The sequence below is a fragment of the Branchiostoma belcheri genome, unplaced genomic scaffold (assembly GCF_001625305.1).
Source record: "Branchiostoma belcheri isolate BF01 breed outbred unplaced genomic scaffold, Haploidv18h27 scaffold26, whole genome shotgun sequence".
Lineage (NCBI taxonomy): Eukaryota > Metazoa > Chordata > Leptocardii > Amphioxiformes > Branchiostomatidae > Branchiostoma > Branchiostoma belcheri.
The window spans coordinates 440,089-461,129 of NW_017803865.1; the positions used below are offsets into that span (position 1 = coordinate 440,089).

Consider the following 21,041-nt stretch of genomic DNA (forward strand, 5'->3'; position numbering starts at 1 on the left):
CGTTGCATATATATATGCTGCAAATTACCTGTTCTTGGTCGAAGAACTTCCTTGATGCCTGCGGTAAGCCCCTGAGTGCTATCAATGGGTTCTTCGGGCCAGGGTAGCCCAACTTACCGGCAACATAACCTCGGACTCCGGCCGCGATATTTTGCGCCGCGGTTTTTGACTGAATCCTCTTTTTATATTAATACATATGAACAGTATGTACAAATAATTTCTCTCTACCTTGATTTCTATGAAAACACTTACCGCAAAGTCGCCAAGCCGATACCACAATGGATGACGGGATAGCGTCACAACATCACCGTCGCCATGTTGTTATTTTGGTAGAGAGGGAAGTTATGGCGATTGTCGTAAATCCCCGTGTAGATGTTAGCATTAGAGGGCCACCTTATTCTAGCACGCAATAACATATAGCGTTACACTTTAATCATCGTTATTGCACATTCTTGCCCAGATGGGCTAAGTTATAGCCCGGTATATAACCGCCGGTAAAGAATACTTTGCTCCGATATTTGCTTCGAGATGTTGACCAACTCACTCACACACACATATGTATGCTTTTCGGCGACCCTACTTATTCATAACTTCGCCATTTAGATGGCCCCACCATCACACTCTCGTCAACGTTGTAATTTTACTGTACACCCCTCAATATCATTCAGAAATATTTGAAATACATTGTAAATATGTTGCCGACTCTACGTGGATATTATCGGCGATTCAGTGTTTCTCAACGAAAACTCCTCTCGTTCCTGTTGAAGACTCTGTGAGTGGAGGAAAGAAAGCAACAAGTTAACTTTCTGACTAATACTAAGACTAAATCAAACGTTGGCATTTGGTCTAACTATAAAATCCCCAGTGTAAATATATGATGTTTAAAATTCACGTCATCAGGCCACACCACATTTCGGCAGGCTCATTTCGGAGCATTTCCCGTACGTGCGATCGCATCTCGGCGATCTGCGAGTTCCCGCCTTCAAGCGGAGAAATTCGCACACACATGATGGCCTGCCCCTCATTTCGGCGATCTGCGCGTTGCTGCTCTCAGGTGGCCAAAATCGCACACACGGCCGATCTGCGCGTTACCGCTCTCCGGTGGCCAAAATCGACATGCGATATGGTGAAACGCGACGTTCGAGTTTCTCCAAATCGCATACTAAAGCCTACCTGCATAACACCTACATGGAGTGAGGAAAGTCGTGATTTGTGGTATAAAGCACAGCTCCAATTGGCTAATAACTATTGAAAAAGCATCACATTTCCTCTCTAGCATCAAATTCGCATCTGACCTCCTTTACCAGTTGGCTACACACACTAGGAAATATCATGCCTAAAGGCTTCCAATTCCTGATCATTGAAACATATAAACAGTATATACATGTATGCACATAACCCAAGCTGCATTATAAGTAACTTGAGTAACTGTTCTAATACCTATTATTGAGTCCTCACCTCTGACTATATAATTTGATAGATATCTAGTACATGTATTTGATGTGAAAGCAAGAATTTGCATATTAAATAACACCTATTTCCAATAAGGACTCCAAATTTGTACAGATTTGCTGCCTTCATGTCATAAACAATAAGACTACTGTACCTGCTCATTCTAACTACTTAAACAAACACATTTGTAACACTGTAAACATCATTGAAACATGATCAACATTTGTAGTTGGCTAGTTGACACCATGAAGATAATATCGCAGACAGAAAACATAAAGACAAGAAGAATGTTTTCATCATAATCCATGTAGAAAGGTGCTCTAAAAATAGGTACAATACTGTACAGTATTACTAGTATATACACAAAAGAATGCTTCACTGTAATTTCTGATACATGTATACAGAGGAATGTGCCCTTGGAGAGTCAGTTTTAGTGTCATTTCCATCCTGAAACAGACTCAATCAGTCTTCCTCCATTAACAAGTGCAGTTGTGGCGACTAGGAATCTGTATCCTGGATACAAACACAAAAACACAAACATATCATTTAGGCATTTTGAGGCTGTGTTCAACAATGACAGTGATACACAAACCACTACACACCACACCAAATTATGTACCAGTCATTCAATGCTCAGTGCTTAGTGTTCAAAGCTGTTGCAAATTCAAGGATTGTAATAGCTGTCCATGGTTACACAAAGAGAAGGCTTATGAGAGCTGTTTCATGTTAAAGGTTTATGCAAACTCAAGTCAACACAGGGACACGTTACATAGATCTACACACAAAATATAATGAAGCAATTTTCAAGCAAAGATGACAAACTCGGATGCAACAACAGACAATGACTGTAGATGACAAACTGAGATTAAAAGGGTATCTACAAGATTAGATACCCACAAATTCTAGGAACCTACCTTTTTGCTTCCCTAGAAATCTGAGTGCAGACACTTCAGTGTAACTGCAGCCACCAAGGAAGTACACCAACACTATCTTGTCAGAGTCTGGATTAGATCCACTTGCCTTTCCTAACAAATAAAAATATCAAATACATGTATATCTTTAGTTAGTGAATATATAAATTGAGATTTCAAAAGAATGCTTTAATTTCTACTTACAGACAATTACAGACAAACGTAAATTAGATTTTGTTTATTAATTTTGTTACATTTTGTTCTGTATGCAGTTTATGGGACATTTTCACTAGTATCATTGGTGTATTTTTTAGATCTTGATATGAAAAGTATCCAATTATGAGTGTCAAATCAGTTGCCCTCTCCTTACCCTTTGCTGATTTTGCTTTGAGATGAACAAAGTTGTCTCCAGGTAGGAGTTTTGCTATGTCCTCAACACCTGTCCAACCTTCCCGCTGTAACACCTGTATCACAGATAAAAATTACATCTGCATCTAATTATGTGCATCTGTATCTGTATCTAAACTACCTACATGCTGAACGGCCTGAAAATCCATTCGACCTTTCTTGAGTTTTTTTCTTTTTTTAAGTTTCCAAAACAAGCTGCTAGGGGGCCCAAAATCAAACTGCATCTTCAAGTTTGCAAGTTCTACCCACATATCAAAAACATGCATATGCATAGCAACTACCGGTATGTCAGAAACAGGTCCACAATCGTATGAGCAAACACAGCAAAAACAATGCCAGAGGTAACAAGTGTTAGTCATCATCTATTTCCACACAACCTACAATAGTATTTACTGACAGCTGCTAAAAAGAAAGGCCAAATAATTCAATCAAAAGGGTATGATGAGAATATATAACATAAAGGTCATTTCAAAACAAATTACTAAATGTAAAGGTCGTTCAGAAGACAAATAACTCAATGTAAAGATCCTTTCGAGAATCAAAAATTCAATGCAAAGTTTATTTTGCTTCAGCAATGAAATTAGTATAAATGCAATTTTGTTCTGAAGAATAAGAATGTCAGTGCTGAATAAGTCACTGCCAATGGTAATGATATCACCATACTTCATTAGGATTCATGGTGAGTATCAGGGAGTCTAATGTGTTGCTGTTGACTGGACTACATTTGTACACCAGGTCAGGGCTTGAACTGCACATGTGTGAGGTCAAAGGTTAAGGCCGTTGACTTTTAAACATTTCTTGTCAAGACCATGCTTGATACCATGTACAGATGTGGTTTGTTCATGTCCCAGGGGAACACTCGAGCAAAATGCAATGAGGATGAAGGTACTAGTACTTGAATAAAGTGTGAATATGTGCGAACAAAATGTGTGCAAACAATGATGTGTTCATTATACAACATCATGTGGTATTTCTGATAGTATAATGTACAGTTGATTGTGATCTATCACCAGAGACAATGAAATTCAACCACTGATTGCTGAATATCGCTTGATATCCCAAAGATAAGTGTAGAAGTGAATACTGGTATGCAGTTAGCATTGAGAATACTTAATTGAAAACACATGAGATGTGAGTAATAATGTCCTCATCAGAATGAGGGTCAGGGTTTTGTGTAGATAGATAGTGTGAATACTATTCAGCACAAGACACAGTGATAACAAATTGAATGATTCGGCATTAGAGAGCATTCTGTGTGAGAATGTAATTCAGAACCATTGAGATTCTAAGTGGATATAATGGTGGTTCAGCACCAGGGACAGGACTGGATGTGTGAATGTTTGCAGCACCAGGGGTAGCAGTTGAAGTGTGAATGGGATTCAGAAACAACTTACATCCTGTGTGAATGTATTTTAGCACTGGGGCAGTGAAGGCAATGCGAATAGGAATCAGAGCCAAATCATATGGTCTTGGTATGATTCAGCAACATAAACAGAGATAACAATGTAAAAATATACATGCAATTCAGTCCAAGGTAGAATCACGTCTGTTTGAATGGCATTCAGCAAGTTAATTTGACATGGATGACAACATGAATCTGATTCAAAAGCTAAATGGTTGTATTTGTGCAACTATCATTCAGCACCAGGGACAGCAACAACAGTATGGATGTGGTTCAATATCTGGGAAAATCATAAACTTGTGACTGTAATTCCTCATCAGGGACAGTGACTAGTCTGACTGTCAAGACAGCAACAAGAACATTCATATTAGAAGTTGGGAATCTTATTACCTGTTCAATAAGTTTGCAGCTAAGAGGGGCATATGCTCCACTGAAGACATACGCCATGTCATTGGGGTTCCTTAGCTCAAAGTTCTCTGCAGATTTTGGTATCTGTAAGGAGAAAAAAAATGAAAGGACATCATATAACTGCTACATATTCCACTTGAGCATACGTACTGCTGAACAAAGCAAAAAAAAATTCATGATTCCCTTGGCGAACTTGAACCACATATTTCTCATAACTGGACAGCATTCATGATGAGGCAGAAATATTTGGAAATACTATGTACTGATACACAACACTGGTAATGTTCTTATTTTTCTTTGCTTATAATACAAATAACATGGTGAAATCCTTTTCTATATAGTGATTGTATCTACCATGACAGTTGTAAATTCAAAATTTCAAAATTTACAGTTACATTGTACCACAGCTCTTACCAGATTCAGCTTCCTGCTGACAGCTCGGAACTGGCTCTTCTTGGGCAGCTGGAGCTGGAGCTGTAAGGATGCCATGCCGTCTGTCAGCTTGGCAGCCATTTTGTCCGTCAGTTTGTTGGCTGTTGCATCAGGTGCCTGCTGCTCCACAAACAGGCCCAGTTTCTTCAGGTTGTGCAGCGTGAGGAGATGTTCTGTCCCGTAACTCTGTGGTAGTGTCAAAATTGTATTCTCAATATTCTCTCTACTTACTAACTATAACCCTGTAACATGTGCAAGTTTGGTACAAAAGCTAACCTCGGCAAGCAGAAGGTTATTATATTTCTGGCATGAGTGACATGATCTTAGTAGCTAAGTGAACTGACGTAGATGCCAAGTCTAGTGAGAGTGTGGGTGGGTGTGAGGGATAGGACATCTTTCCTTCAGTATGAGCAACAATTCACAAAAGGAGTAAAAATTACTTGGATGAAATTGGTTGCATGCACAGAAGTAGCCAAGTTTGTATGATTGAAGTAAACATTGGTTGAACGTGTTGGCTCTCTGCCTCATCTTACTTAGTTACACATTCTATCTAACACCTTGGTATCTGGTCCCAGGCTTTTAGGGCTTTCTCAGGAGGCCCAACTCATACATGTTATTTATAATGTAAAGCCAACAAGTCCCCTAAGCTTTCAAACACTTTGAGAAGCAGTAATGCTTCAGTCATATTGGTGGGGGATAGGGTAATACATATTACTGAGATATTACTATTAGACTGCTGCCAGTAACACACATGCAATACTACCGGGTAACTAAAATGAGATAAATGTAGATCAGACATATTTTGGTGACAATATCAAATTCATCTCCAGTCACACATGCAAAAGTGGTGACAATGAACAAATTACACACTGCATGTGCAGATAAGACAAGCATATTTTGAGATGTTACAGCTACATGAATTCAATAGTATCACATTTTTCTCCTTCATAAGGCCACACCAATTTAATTTGTTGGTTCTCGGATTCGCCTCTTCGTTTTTTTCTGATTTGCAAAAAAAAAAATTTGATTCTGGTCCTGAATCAACTGAAAAATGCTCATGTTTTGCCCCCAACAGTTGAGGAAAGTCCTTTTCTTCCTACTATAGTTACAGTTTTCCCATCTATCATTGCAGTGGTTTGGTTAAAAGTTCAAAATTCAATGTTTGAATTTTAACCCAGCCTGTGTTGACTTCATGGCTCATTCCGTAGCATTTAAGGCTATAATAGGATGCCTAGACCTGTTTTTATTTTTATTTTTTTCTCCCTGTCGCTTCATATTTTTTCTGAAAAAATCCGAGAACCAACAAATTAAATTGGTGTGGCCTAAGCTAACACCTTGCCAACTGGATGTAAAACTATGGTACACTTGGGATTCGGTACAACAGAACGGGGTGTGATTCATGGCATGACCTCTGACCTGCAGAAACTGGGTTTTCAAAGATTTGTAGTCCTTGGACGGCAGACCTGCAACGATCAAAAATAGCCGACTTCAGTAAATCAATATCTAATCCAATCACAACACGAAGTATAAAGGAAATGAGGTGGCCGTGCCCTAGTTTGGAGGATTGGTGCAAATTAACATCTGTTTCAGTAACATGGTCATTTTTCTTGCTGCCTGAGCACTTGAAGCCATCAGCAGTTTTTCCAACACCCCATTCATCATCAACAATATACTGGTCAATGATCAAGAGAAAATGGACATTGTGATGAAGTGTTGTTTTAGCGTTTTTTGAAAGAAGCTAATAAAAACCTATGATAAATAGACAACACAGAGGTTACTCTAGTTTAGCGATATGAGCCATGGAGAAGAAGTCTGGATCACTTACCTCCTTGTGTGGATGAGAGCATGCACAGCAGTCTTAGGACCTCTGTGCGACTGTGCTGTCATTGGAAAACAGAAATACAATGGACATTGATTGTACATTTGCCTGATATAAGTCAAGTCTTCCTCCCTACCATAAGAAATAAGAAATGGGAAAAGCAGCAACAACCTACAAAAAAAATACAGCTTAGTCCAATTGCCAAACAATTTTAGCAATACACTCCACATTGTGCATGCACAATACAATGTACATATTGAAGAAATCTAATATAGGTAAACAAATAGGTCCAACTTTGAAGAAAATCAGATATGAAAACAACTACATGTTTCCCCAAAAGAAGCAACTTCAGTTCAATGACATGTAAATTTAAAAAAAAAATAGATAAACTCATTGGTGGCATAAAAATGGCTCAAAATACCCTTCTGCAACAAATTTTCAGAAGCCTTAAGATTGTATCACAAAATACATGCACTCATACAAATTACACTCATACATGCAATGTAATAGTTTGCAGGAAGCAGACAAAAACATGTACTTTAAGACCTAGAAGAGAAGGCACCATGTATTGCTGACCTTTCGTTTATTAATAAGTGGTTATCATAATTCAAGAACACTTGGCCACAATCATGAACTACCTGTCTGTTGATGGACTCTTCAATAAAGTTGATGCACTCTCTAACATCAACACCCTCCAATAAACCTGCAACATGAACATGTATGTAGATCATAAAATTAGCACATTGTATCAGTGCAGTGTAATGTGTTTATGAGAAATATTTTCATGAGAATAAGTCTCGACGTGGCTCTATGTATCTGCTAGAAATGTAATTCAGATCACAGATGATAACATTATGTGGGTTTTCTACCAGGCCACATGTTGACTTTGTGGTTCATATGTTACCATAGCATTTAAGTCTATCACAGAATGCCTTTTCTTTTTCTTGCTTGTTTTTATTTTTATTTCATCATTGGCCCACTCCATGAAAATTTCAGTGTTTGAATGATATACTAACAAGATATAATCTGATCAACATTGCCTTTACCGTAGATAAAAAACAAAACATGTAGTCATACCACTGGCTAATATACTTGTTCTCTACAGTGTTCTTCACATAACAGTTTTATGCAGTGCAATATCGTGCTGTACCTGGGGCCCTCCACACACTCTGCATGCACAATTAATTTTCTGGTGCAACATGGCAACCCTGACATTATCAATGAAAAACCAATTTCCTCTGGCAGAAGTCCCACCAGACAACGGATCAATCACATATCCCCGGCTCAGGGGCAGTCCATTACCAATATCACCGTGGGTAGAAGGAAAAATTTCTAGAAAAACTGGTAGGGGGTTACTCAAATATCAAAATGCTGTGAAGAGTTTGGTCTAATGTAAGGCAAATGTGAACTAAAATCATAACAACTGGGCTGGCAGACCATGTTCTGTTCTCATTTGTTCTTCAAAGTCTCCTCTGCTCTTGTTCTTTGTTATGGTTTCACAGGCTCCAATGTCTGAAATCAAAACAAAGTGTCAAACAATATTATTCCACAGACATTTAACAACAAGTTTACATCAACTGCTTACATCATTTTTAAAATAAAATGACTAAAAAATTGAAAGGAATTACTTTTTCTCAATATACAATATTTCTCAATATTTTTCTCGTTTCTCTATATGAACGAGTAACCTATATATAAATCTTAACAATTTCCTGGCTATCAACATTTGCCCTGAATTCATCATACTGGCCATGCTATCAGTGCTATAAAAGCAAGCCACTGCAAATACACAGCAAAAAAGACAATGACAGGTACCTTATCACAGTTTCATGGAGGTGAGGGGAGAGGCATAGCAGTGACACATTGTTACCTGTCACGGGACTGACGAGTTATTGCTTCGATCAAGTTGCACAAAACACCACAGACTTCCACTGGTCTGTGCAATCTACAAATCTGGCACGGGTCCAAAATCTGAGCCAGAGAAATTTAATACCGCAACAGTTTTTCGACCTAAAGGGTCATATTCAGAAACTGACACCTTCTTTGCAGCTGTGGGGGAGGGGGGTAACAACACTGTAGGGGAAAGGTATCTCAAACCAGATTACCTCACAAGTACTGAAGAGCTAATCTAGATCTTCCACTAGGCGTGCCAGAAAAGACAGACGTTCCATGTATGTTAACTATCTTGAGATTCAATGCTTGGGGTCTTCAAATGTCAATGCATAAACTTTCAGATTATGTTCTCACATTTTAGTACTTATCAATTCAGACACCTAAAGCTCAGATATTTGAGAACTATGTGTGCTGTAGATTCTACTCACGTAAAGTCAGAGCCTTGTGCTGCTTTTTGAGGTTACTGAGCTCCTCTGAGACAAACTGCTTCATGTCCTGAACCGACTTCAAGTTATGACGTTTCTGCAAGAGAGAACAGTTGAATATTCAAACCTCCAACCTACAAGGGGTTCTGTACTGATCTTTTGGCATATAAAGAGATTCTTTCTGCATCTGGGATTGAGATACTTATTTTCCCATTTCAAAAAGCCGTTACTTGTATGTGCACAAAATTAATGCAGGATTGTGAGTCAACAACGGTTGAATACAATCATTTCCATTGCATACAATTTCTTGACAAACCCTCCTATTGGCAAACTTTGTCCTATAAATAAGAGTATGGACCTATCATGCTAAGCAACTGAATTATGAGAGATATGACTATCGTTAACTTATTAACACCTATATTTGTCCTTTTCATGTATCCCCCTTAGATGCAAAGATGTTGTTGTTGTTGTTGTTGTTGTTGTTGTTTTAGCCACCCATACATCTTATGTTAGATACTGTGAAAAAAAGATGTAGCACAGCTAGAAAGCTGCTTTGGTATTTACTGAAAGATTATGATATTTCGTGTCATTTTACAGCAAAAGAAAGTAATGATATTGCTAGCTGAGAATCAGAAAAGAAATGCAAAGGCAGATGGCATCCGGCTGGGAGGATGAACAATTTTCTTCTCCAGACCAAAAGGCTACCCAAACCTCTTATGACAGTACAAGCAGGTGCAGCAGTAAATGCCAATCATGTAGTTTAATGAGATTAGGAAGCAGGTCTGCTATCTTGGGTTTATATAAATGGCAGCAATTAAGTGGGACAGGTGCTGGGGGACAGCAGTAATGAACAACACGCCAGCTTTGCTTTGACATCTATAAATAGCAAGTCCAATCCCTGATGTCGGTTGGAAGCAAACTGATGGAGATCAATCAGAACAACAGGTGGTCGTCACGACTCACGCTTCCCAATTATCAGCTCCTTCTGAAGTACTAGCCTCCTGAGCAGACTTCACCAGGCAGGCTTTTGAGGCTAATAATGTGATTTTTCAGATGTAACGTCAGATCTCAGTCCTTGGTTTCTTGTGGATCATCTACAGAAGCAGCTCACAAGAAACCAAGAAGCAGCTCACAAGAACTGATATGCTATCAGAGAAAAAGCACATTATAGCAGAGACCCAAAAGACTGACTCGTAGAGCCTGAAACATCTTTTATTTGAGATCTTACTGAAAGCATGCATTGGGTTCTCTGCATAAGATACCTGAAGTCTACATTATGCATGTATATTCTAATAACTGTTTTGAATTCATATTTCCATCATCACATTGTTCAAGTACAAGTGTGTTTGCACAGGTACAGGTCTACACCTGTACCTAAACCTTTGTACAGGTATCTGTACCTGAACTTGATGTTTTAAGTATGCAGCCATAGACTCACATCGTAGCTGGTCTGAAGCTCCTTGGCCTTGGCACTGAGGAACCCAAACACATTGGAGAAGTGGCGGTCTCGGATAGCTCTGAACACCTGAAGGAAAAAACATGGATCAATACAATAGTTTGGACTTATGTTTCAAGAGGACCTTTCAAAGTTTATTGTTATGCAGATAGGTTTTATCATGCGATGGGCTCAATAATTTCATGTTCACTGTTGACTATTGAAAATTCATCATCATCTGTCGACAATGCAGGCCACCACTGCTTTCCACTCTTCTGTCCAGCACTTAACTTGCCTTCTCACTACCTCTCAAAACTGTTTTCATACTACATGTTTTAGTTTGAATCCTTAGACCAATATGTAACGTTAGCATAGCAGTGGGGTCGTGTGGCGTAGCGGTAGAGTGCGCGACTCAGAACTAAGAGTCCCGGGTTCGAGTCCTGACATGCCACCGATCTTGTGCCCTTGGGAAAGGCACTTTACACGACTTTCCTCACTTAGCTCAGGTGTAAATGAGTATTGTCCTGTCATGTATTTGTCCCCTGTGTTGGTGGCGGCATTAATATAAGTTGAAAAAACTTGAGTGTGTCCCCACCACGTCTGGTGATTACATGTTGGAATAAAAAAAACAAAAACAAAAAAACAAAAAAAAACGTTAGCATACATATGTCAGCAATGTGGTTGAATTTATACTACATGATAATTTCATTGGAGAACTACAGGACATTATTAGTGAAACCTTTGATGGTTTCCCTGTGGGAAGTTAACATAATCATAACAGCTTCTAGCCTGGAGGATGTAACATAAAACTTGCTATGGCAACGTATGTTTTCTATTAACATCTTAAACACCATTGTAGCAACCTAAGATAAAAAAAACAAAAATCAACTTAGTGTTGCCTTAGAGATGTAACACTTTGAAAAATGAAAGAGATCTGTGGACCACAGCTTAACATCCCATCATAAGACCTGTGACTTTTTCTAGTAGCCTGCCTGTTGAAGTAACTACAACAGGATTCACACTCACAACCTGCTGGTCCTTAGACCACTGACCACTGAAGTACTGAATGGTTTATAAGTGACTACATGATTTTTGTAATAAATACATATATTATATTTGCAACTTTGACAAAAAATCCAGATTTCTCACAGGCACAGTAGGTATTGCCTGTGTGCTGTGTTTTCACAATATTATCAAATTAGACACCAGCAAAAGAACCTTCCATCAGCAAAATGCATTTGGACTTCCACTTCAGGACACCCTAATCAATTTCTTGGTTCTCAGATTTTTGCACGCAGGTAATAAAGCAGCTGGGCTATCTGAAGAGAGGAATAAAAAAGTATCCCATATAATAAACTCAAATTATTAATACCATGATAACAGGAGTTACAATATTACCATGAGGCTGGTTAATAACAACTTTTTGACTTTTGATGCATTGATAAATGGACCAATTGTAACAACAATTGGTTCATATCAAAAATGGTACTACAATAAAAGTCATGTGATTTTTTTAAACAAATCTTTGAGCAGATGAAGTGCCAATTCCAAGAACCAAGAAACTAAATTGTTTGGCATTAGCAAAATACATTTGTATGGTTCCATGTCACTTTTAAGACTAGCAAACATCCTATTCTCACATGGGCAACTCGATTATAGAAACTTATAGCACATTTGTACTAAGTAAATAATACAATTAGCACAGTCTACAAAAAGCTTTCTGCTATAATGGGACTCTTAAAAAAAACAGATCGAAGATAGCCCTTTTAACAAATTGTCAGTATCAGCAAAATTTATTGCATAATTAATATCAATACCATGATTAAGAAAAGGAAAATATCATTTACTTCTTGACTATAGGGGCAAATCAAAAGAAAAATGACTGTAGCAGTCTGACTACAACTTACATCTGTTGGTGTGACCAAGGTCTTAAGTATGACTTCATGTTTCATCCATTTATTATATTCTGATGTATTTTGGCCAACTGACTTCAAACCCTGCATCCTTGTTACAAATAAAAGAAGCATGTTCTGTACCATATTGTATTATTGAGCCATTACTTTTGCCAATACCATTATGTTCTTGGTAGGGTTTGTATGTAACAGTGTTAGTGGTGGTACAACAGAAGGCTTACGAAACTAAGAACTTACAAGGCTTATGAACATTCAATTTGGTATGTAAACCTATCAGAGAAATGAAAGCATTTTAGACCCCTAGCTGCTTAACTCTGTAATGGTGGCGTCGGGTGGCGTAGTGGTAGATCATTCGACTGTGAACCGGGAGACCCGGGTTCTAACCCGAGTCGTACCCGGTACATGTCTGGACATGCGCCCGACGTTGTGCCCTTGGGAAAGGCACTTAACACGAATTTCCTCACTCCACCCAGGTGTGAATGGGTACCTAACTTCGGTTGGGGAAAGTCGTATTGAGGTCACCTTGTGGCGCCGAATGGCAGCCGCACAGACCCTTGCGACAGTTCCACAAAAAATTGTGGAGCAAACATATGTGTTATCATGTGTATTACTTGTTTGTTGTGATTTGTATTGATTATGTATATTGATTATTATGTGATACCCTGCATCAATTCAGCCGTTAAAGGCTGCAACTGCACGGGTACTGTTTGGACAATAAAAACCATTATTACTAATGCAGCAAAGCTCATGTGCCAGACATGCTATAGTCATGATTTTTGTTCATAGACAGCCCATGTGCTCAGGAATAAGTGGTGATATTTGGGCTCAAACGTCCCTAGCTGCTTTCTGTGGAACTGCAGATTGAAGTATTTTTATATTTAAATCTGTACCTCATCTTCTCCTGACAGCATAATCTTGATGCTCTTGTCGGTTCCTGTGACGTCTGGTCCAAATTCAACTGAACCTGAAAAAGAAGGATTCCGAAGACTTCCTAAATTTGTGAACAGTTTTATTTTACATTCAATCCCAACATTTACATGTACCATGTACAACAGTGTTGGTGGTAACACTAGAATGTCACCCTCACTTGAAAACAATTCCACACAAACTTCATAGGCAATTGTGATTTTTATAACTCTTTTAAATCTTAGAGAAAAACAAAACTTTAATTTGTCCACCCCCATTTCAATTAAACAGTACTCACTGCTTTATACCTCTTGAGAAAACATGCATAAAATAATAACTTTTTATTCCCCGTAGTATACAACATGAAACATATTGTTCATCTATCACCCTCAGAAGACAATCATTACACTTCAGGTATTTATCCAAACAAAGATTGCAAAGATGCATTGTAACTGTTAGTAACATAATATTATATAGTTTCTATAGAGAGAGATCCACTTATAGCACAGCCTTCTGCAATGTACTTTATTGATTTTTCATGAAAGAGGGACTGTCTGGATCATTAGAACATATATCAAAACAATGACTTATTTAGTGCTGATCCTCTGGCAGTGGGGCTGGTAATTCCTCTTTGATGTTACACAGTTCAAGCAGGACTCCTGATGAAATACTCCATCTGGGAAAACATCCTCGTCTGTGATAATGATTTCCCCAGACAAACCCAATACACTTATCCTGCATTATCCTCGCACAGGGAAACATAATCATATGCGGCGAAAATTTGAAAGAGTCTTCCATGTACCCAGGAATAGAAGATTTGAAGTGGATTCCCTGAGGAGTTGGGATTCTACATGAAAATGCTTTTAATAAAGTTATTGGAGGGCCTACCACTTTTGATGCCGAAGATGTCGTCCAAAAGACCCTCGTATGTGACCTGGGTGCACAGCGGCGTCACATAGTCTACATCTGCAACAACAAAAATGCATCAGGAGCAATTTTACACGTATAAAGAGGGGCATCGTACATGGGGAGGGGAAATCCTACAACAAAAGGAGACAAATTCCATAATGTTTATTTGACATCAAAAGTCTACACTACTAAATGAAAATAATTACGTTATTTTTTTAAGTGCTATACCTAAGTAAAGGTATTGGCTATACTGTAGCTTCCCTAACCCTAAAAAAATGATAAAGCCACAGAAATTACTAAACTTCACACTAAATCCTAAAATATATGGTTCAATGGGGAGGAATTGGGGGATTTGGGTTTTTCTTAACATGTTCCATTTCAATTGGTCTGAATCACTCTTAAGGAAAAAAATTTTTTGTACTTTGTAATGTATGGACGAGAAAAGAACAAGGCATTTCACGTACATGAAGAATGCAACACAGCGCATTTCCTCTTAGCGAAAGCACCGGTTCGAGAGAGGGTCAGACCATCCTGAGGGCAAAGGCCAGTGGGGCGATCATGACCTTAGTTGTGAATGAGATTGAGAACGCTCCACAATATCCCATGATATATTCAGAGTGGCATGCTGCGCTCTAGAGGAGAGACATTCGAATCGCTTTCCTAATAACCAGGGCTACATCAGGCGGCACTGTGTCAAACATGCACAACACTTTGAACTGGGATAGACTTCTATTAACTGCTGTTACATACATTAATATAATACAACTGACTTTAGACACAAATTATCTTTCTTTGGTGTGTTTTAAGTGATTCATATGATAAGGAATAGCATTAACATGTATATACACACATATAATATGTATGCACACTAAAAATGTTATCACATATTTCACACGCATATACACATAGAGCTCTCATTTCGATGAGCTTGATGCTCAGACAAGCTATAGGCATGCAGTTCTTGATTCTTTCCTTCCATCTCTCCCAATCCTCCTTTGATCTGGTGTTCTAGTTGTAAAGCTGGAAGAACCTAATTATCCATTTCATTCCAGTAATGACTAGCACTTTGTTAGACTGTGAGAATACTAAATGATATATTTTGACTTCGTGCAGTCTCACCAAATACGTACAGAACAGATCAAGAGTGAGAAAGTCATGCCAAGGGCACCCATACATTATCACGGTAATTCAAGAAGGAGCTACTGGTAGAAAGCTGTTACGGTAGCTGGATCAAGGCCTTAAAATGCTCCAGTAGAGCTCCTCCCCCTTTTAAACCAGTCACTGACCTATGTGTCCTGTAACTGGGTGAGAATATACCATTTAGAAGGGCTTTGCAAAAGGCCACTGGCTTGCCAGACTACTGCAAATAAAAACTGCATGTACTCCATTAGGCCACACTAATTTGATTTATTGGTTTGAAGATATCAGTTATACTGATTTAGAAAAAAAAACAGAAAAGATCACATGCATGATTCAGGATAGGAATGTACCCAAAATGTTCATAATTTGGCACCAACAGTTGAAGAAAGTCTTCCTACTAATAGCTGTTCCATTTTCCTCCATTCGTCAAGGCAATAAAAACTGTTCTAAAAGTTACCCATTCTGGGTTGTTTACTTTGTGGCTCCTGTGGTAGCATTTAGGTCTATCACAGGAAACCTGTTCCAGTTTCATTTCACCTGCACACTCCGTTAATTTCCTGCAAATATCAAAGAGCCATGAAACTAAATTGTTGTGGCCTTCTAATCCATAACTTAAAATTTACTGAATGGTTACATGTAACGTTACGTGCCCGTGTTGACATTGTCACCTGTTCTACTGAACACTGAAAATGCCATGATTCAATTTCTCAGAAATGAAACCAGGGAGGGAAATTGTTTGTTGCTGACATTTTGCACCTCTGTCATCACTTACAAGAAGATTACTATATTGTCTGGAGACTTGTGACATCATTAATATTTACCCCACATTCAACCTTCTTTTGACACCCTGCCCATCCAGGGCATAGAACAGGGCATTGACCTCAAAGTATTGATCTATCTATGACAGAACAAAAATGTATTGACAAACCTTACAATAAATAGCAAAATTAATCTGTCCTTACATATTTAACACTACATGCACTGAAAAGCAGGAAGAAGTCAAACCTGTACTAGTACAAATGTACTTATTATAGCATCACAAATGTTATGGTATTTCCAATGTGTACTTTACATGTAGTGTAAGGAAGCTACAATGAATGTCCTTATTTACTCATTAAAAGTTTAGACATCCAGGTAATAACATATGCCAAAAACAGTTACTCAAGCAACTGGATATGATTTTGGAAACATTTCAGGTAGTATCCTTTAGGGACACTAGAGACTTGCAGGAGAAAGGCAGGTTTATAAGCATGAACTATTGATTGATATGCAAATAAGTGAAGACAAATTTTTTGGAAGTCCAAAAGGAAAAAAAAAGTTGCTTAATACCCAGTTGCTTGACTGAGTAAATGTTTTTTTGGCGTATGAGATTAAAGATTTTACACTTCTGTGAAGCATTTAGAGTGGTTGTGAATTTTTCACTGACTCTGTCTTAACTAGTTACTATTCAGCATTTTTCTATCCTTTTCACCAAGGTAAGCCATTTGCCATATCCATGGTCCATACAGGCAGCATTTGGCTGTATGTTTTGCTGCAGGCAAAACCAATAAAGGAATAAATAAAAGCACTACTGATCCCCATGGAAGAAGTTAAGTGGCATTATGAATGGATGATGGAGAGGAAAGGATGAAGTAACAATACAAACTAGGTCACAACGGAAGCCTGGTTACAGGCAACAAAAGGCGGGAGTCGAGAGATGGACAGTTTCAGAGTGAAATTCACAATGGCAATTAGGACAATCAATACGGCCCATTGAATCCAGACGAGACGTTAAGCCACACTGTGGTAATGACGAGGAGTAGACCTGGGGTGCCGACATGTAATGGGGACTGGTGAGTAGCTGGGATTATGTCAGGATGAACTGACTTCAGAACGGCAGACACTGTTAATGGGGGATGCACATCAAAGGGAAGGCTATTCTAGCTTCAGCGCATCATCCATCGTTAATTATTCATTTTAATCATTTTCTACTTGGTTTTTATTTCTAATCATGAATATTAAACTTCCCTCACAGCTGAGTGTGTTCAAACTGGACTGCTTTGTTAGACTTGCCTAAGAAATTACAGTCCCTTTTTTCATAGCAAAGTTTCCAAATAGACTGACATTTGATTCGGTGACAATGCTGAGCCTTCCGTCCTTTTGTATGGGAGAGCCCAAGGCATCAAACCTCTGCATGACCAGAACACACTTATCGAGAAGAGTATGGATTACCTGGTGTACTTGGCAAAATTCTTGTGGATATTACGGGCTTGTGCCTTCTCTCCCATCACTCAATGGCCAATGAATAGGACCTGTCCTTGGTGCTGAACTTGTTGAAAAAAAAAGTTTCTCCTAACCTCTGTCTATGAGGAAGAGATGTCCAATCTCACAGCCAATGGGAGACTGTCTCTCTCCCAGCTCAGACATCATCATATCCACCATGTCAGCCACCATCTGTCAGCAGGGAGAAAACAGCATCTGATCAGGGAGTTTAGATACTTTAATTTTCAACTCTCAAGTCAACTGGAAAAAGGGGCAAATAAGAGAATATCAGAAGGAATCAGTAACATTATTTAGAGGTGTTGATGGCAGAGGTTTGGTTGTAGATTCACATATCACACACATTGTTTCCCTACCTTTGCACATCTTCCTTGGCCATATATATTAGGAATGGGTCCAAACAGGGACTGAATGTTGACTAGGGACTTGGCAATACTGGCCAGCCAAGTCTGGTCACCATGCTGCAAAGGAATAGAAAAAGATACTGGTGTAACAATCACAACATCAACTTAGATCACATTCAGTGGCTCAAAAATGCCATCTAGCAGAATGTAAATGATCTGCAGCATGAACCCTTTCATCAGCACCTGTCCAATCTTTGTGTATTTGAGAATGACAATAAACAAATACTTTTAAGGATATGAATGCTTTCTTACTCAATAATCTTCCTCACATGACATCTGGCCCAACTTGATATTTTTGCTTATTGCTTTTTGCCTATAAAACTTAAGGCTATGGAAAATTTTCATACAGCAACATACTGACCAAGAAATAGTCCCTGAAAAACTGTGGTAGCTCCATGGATAGAAGGTCTCTGTCCAGAGGTATCAGGTCAAGATGGAGCTCTTCTATACTAACCACTGAAAAGGTCCACAGAAATTAATGACATACTAGTACATGATATCTAGATTTCTTGTTCTTAAGTAAAATTTACAGCTGACAGCCTACAGACAACAAATCAACCATTACAAAGTGAAATGGACATACAGGTTTTGGACTGGTACAGTACAGGTACCTACCCTTTTTTCAGACACTACAATTGATCAATAGTAGTCTTGCTATGTAGGTCACCATTATTGCATAATAGTTGTTACGGGTATCTTGTAGTTAAACCTTTTTACAGACAGTGACAGGTAATGCAACCTGCGCACAATTTTCCCTCACTAGATCTAGTGGAATGTACTCACATCCAAATACTCCTTCATGTTCCAAAACCATGTCGCACACTTGAAGCTGTGGTTGGAAATAACATATGGTTCATGAACATCGCATGCCATAAAAACTTCCTGGAAACTGTAGTAGGACAATCAAAAGTTAATTGTTTATTTCTTTACTGTCTTGGAACAAAGTTTTAGTTTTGTATTATGTAAGCTACCAACAAGGAGGTTAAAAAAGAGAACCTCCTTGCTACCAATAAAGATGAACTTTCATGTTGTTACACTTACTCTTCTTGGTGTCATAATAATCTTGTACTTCCTTTTCCTAGCATCTCTTATGTCTGCCGTAATCTGATCTGTGGAACAAACAGTAACAACACCTTAGTTGTAATTGTTGTCAAGAAGTGCATTTGGTGCTACATGTAGTACTGATATGTAAAAGAAAGAATAATAGTGCTAAACTCAGTCTAAAGCATCACCTGGCAATCATCACTGGGACTGCATGGTTCTATTAGAGGGATCCTCATTACATAGCTTTTAACAATCCTTGCAGTTGGATGTGCCAGAATACGATGCTGTTTGGTGTAATATAACCAGCTGCAGCTGCACTGCTTGCCTCCAAAGCTTGCCTCCAAAGCCTCCAAAGTGCATAACTCCAAAGGGCACTGATACAGATTATGTTGCCATAATTGAAGCATTACAGTAACTGTAATAACATAAAACCTCACCTGCTATCAACTTTGTGGTGGTTAACTTTGACCTAACCAGGTAAACCAGCCTGTTGGGATAATGAAATAAACTTGTCAAGGCATTTCAAAAGGTCATAGATGTTACACATTCCTTCGCTAAGAAAGCTTCAAACAAGCAGGACATTCACAAGTGTACACAGTGGGAAAAACAACCTCCAAATCTCCAATGAAATTCAAAAACTCTGTAGAAAAATTTTATTTCTCTAAACATTTCAATGAAGAAAAAAGCAATGCATTAAAGTCCACTTACTGATCACACCCGCCATGTATTTTTGTTCGTTCCAGTTTGAATATCTTGTCCACACCATGTTGCTGTGCATCAGAGGATATAACAAAAGTTTTACTTTACTAGTAGATGAATGACATTATTATAAATTATATATACGATATACAAAATGTAAGGTTATAGTTAAATCAACATTGTGGCTCTGAGTAGGCTTCTGAATAGCGTGGGTGCTACCCAGAGAGAGCCCCATTAAAAAACAGATGGCACTCTGGCTAGCTATGGAGGCCAGTTTGTACATAGAAATTCATAGATTCTGAAGTGAATTCCTGAGTTTCCATGGCTATCCTCTAACCTACGTACCTTGAGAAGTGAAGCACCTGCTATTCTATCCAAAGGTGTCATCAGGTCTGGGTCAATGACCAGGTCTTTTCTTCCTGGGAGCTGAAGGCGACACATTGCAGTAAACCATCTTTTTAAACCTCCTTGGTATTACTAAACTGCACATACTACCATTATATCAAATGTAACAAAATTTTATATTTCCAAGGTTATCCAGGTTCAAATATCATTCATCTAAAATTAAAATCATACTGGCACATCAAAATATTCAACACTTCTAGGTTCACTTCCGGGTATGCACTTCTAGTGGCAAGAATATTTCTGAGGAAGTTGTTGACTTTTCATCCTAGGTAACAGTGGGGTTTATCCTCCGCTAACTGACCATGCTAAATGGTCGTGCGACCTTTTAGTGTAGTGGTTAGCGTTGGTGACCGCCAAGCGGACAACTCGGGTTCGATTCCCGGTTGTGACCTGCTCGCCCCTTTCGGTTTTTACACTGGTTCCCACACCGGCCCTGTGAGTTCTGGCAAAGAGTGCCGCTCCAGGGATGTCGAATTCGGAAGATTCGAGGACGAATCTTGAAAAGAAAAGGGGGAGTAGTGTAACAGTTGGGGGTTTATAGGCGCTACCAACTGACCCAGCCAATGGGTCTAGACCTTTTAGCTCACTCAGTTAGAGCATCTGACTGTGGCCCGGGAGCCGTGAGTTCAAATCCGGCCCGGGACCAAGGGGTTTTTATCTGTTTCTACTGTCTCCTCCTGGTTTCTTACACTTTCACTGTAAAAACCGAAAGGGGCGAGCAGGTCACAACCGGGAATCGAACCCGAGTTGTCCGCTTGGCGGTCACCAACGCTAACC

The 21,041-nt window shown here is 38.8% G+C and overlaps 1 protein-coding gene across 1 annotated transcript in view; it reads right to left on the reverse strand.

The window, feature by feature from the left end:
- Positions 1-1,295: 1,295 nt before the first annotated feature.
- Positions 1,296-21,041, reverse strand: part of LOC109471994 (vacuolar protein sorting-associated protein 33B-like) — a 20,814-nt gene continuing 1,068 nt past the window's right edge. Inside the window, exons 2-22 of the mRNA XM_019771554.1 lie at positions 20,205-20,285; positions 19,869-19,930; positions 19,598-19,647; positions 19,158-19,225; positions 18,900-18,945; positions 18,478-18,572; positions 18,069-18,173; positions 17,790-17,886; positions 14,293-14,370; positions 13,389-13,462; positions 10,589-10,675; positions 9,154-9,247; positions 8,270-8,344; positions 7,471-7,535; positions 6,839-6,893; positions 6,430-6,476; positions 4,996-5,199; positions 4,564-4,665; positions 2,734-2,827; positions 2,367-2,477; positions 1,296-1,965 (exon numbers count right to left, since the gene is read on the reverse strand). Coding sequence (XP_019627113.1) covers positions 1,889-1,965; positions 2,367-2,477; positions 2,734-2,827; positions 4,564-4,665; positions 4,996-5,199; positions 6,430-6,476; positions 6,839-6,893; positions 7,471-7,535; positions 8,270-8,344; positions 9,154-9,247; positions 10,589-10,675; positions 13,389-13,462; positions 14,293-14,370; positions 17,790-17,886; positions 18,069-18,173; positions 18,478-18,572; positions 18,900-18,945; positions 19,158-19,225; positions 19,598-19,647; positions 19,869-19,930; positions 20,205-20,285 — 1,767 coding nt within the window. The 3' untranslated portion in view covers positions 1,296-1,888. The remainder of the gene's footprint in view (positions 1,966-2,366; positions 2,478-2,733; positions 2,828-4,563; positions 4,666-4,995; positions 5,200-6,429; positions 6,477-6,838; positions 6,894-7,470; positions 7,536-8,269; positions 8,345-9,153; positions 9,248-10,588; positions 10,676-13,388; positions 13,463-14,292; positions 14,371-17,789; positions 17,887-18,068; positions 18,174-18,477; positions 18,573-18,899; positions 18,946-19,157; positions 19,226-19,597; positions 19,648-19,868; positions 19,931-20,204; positions 20,286-21,041) is intronic.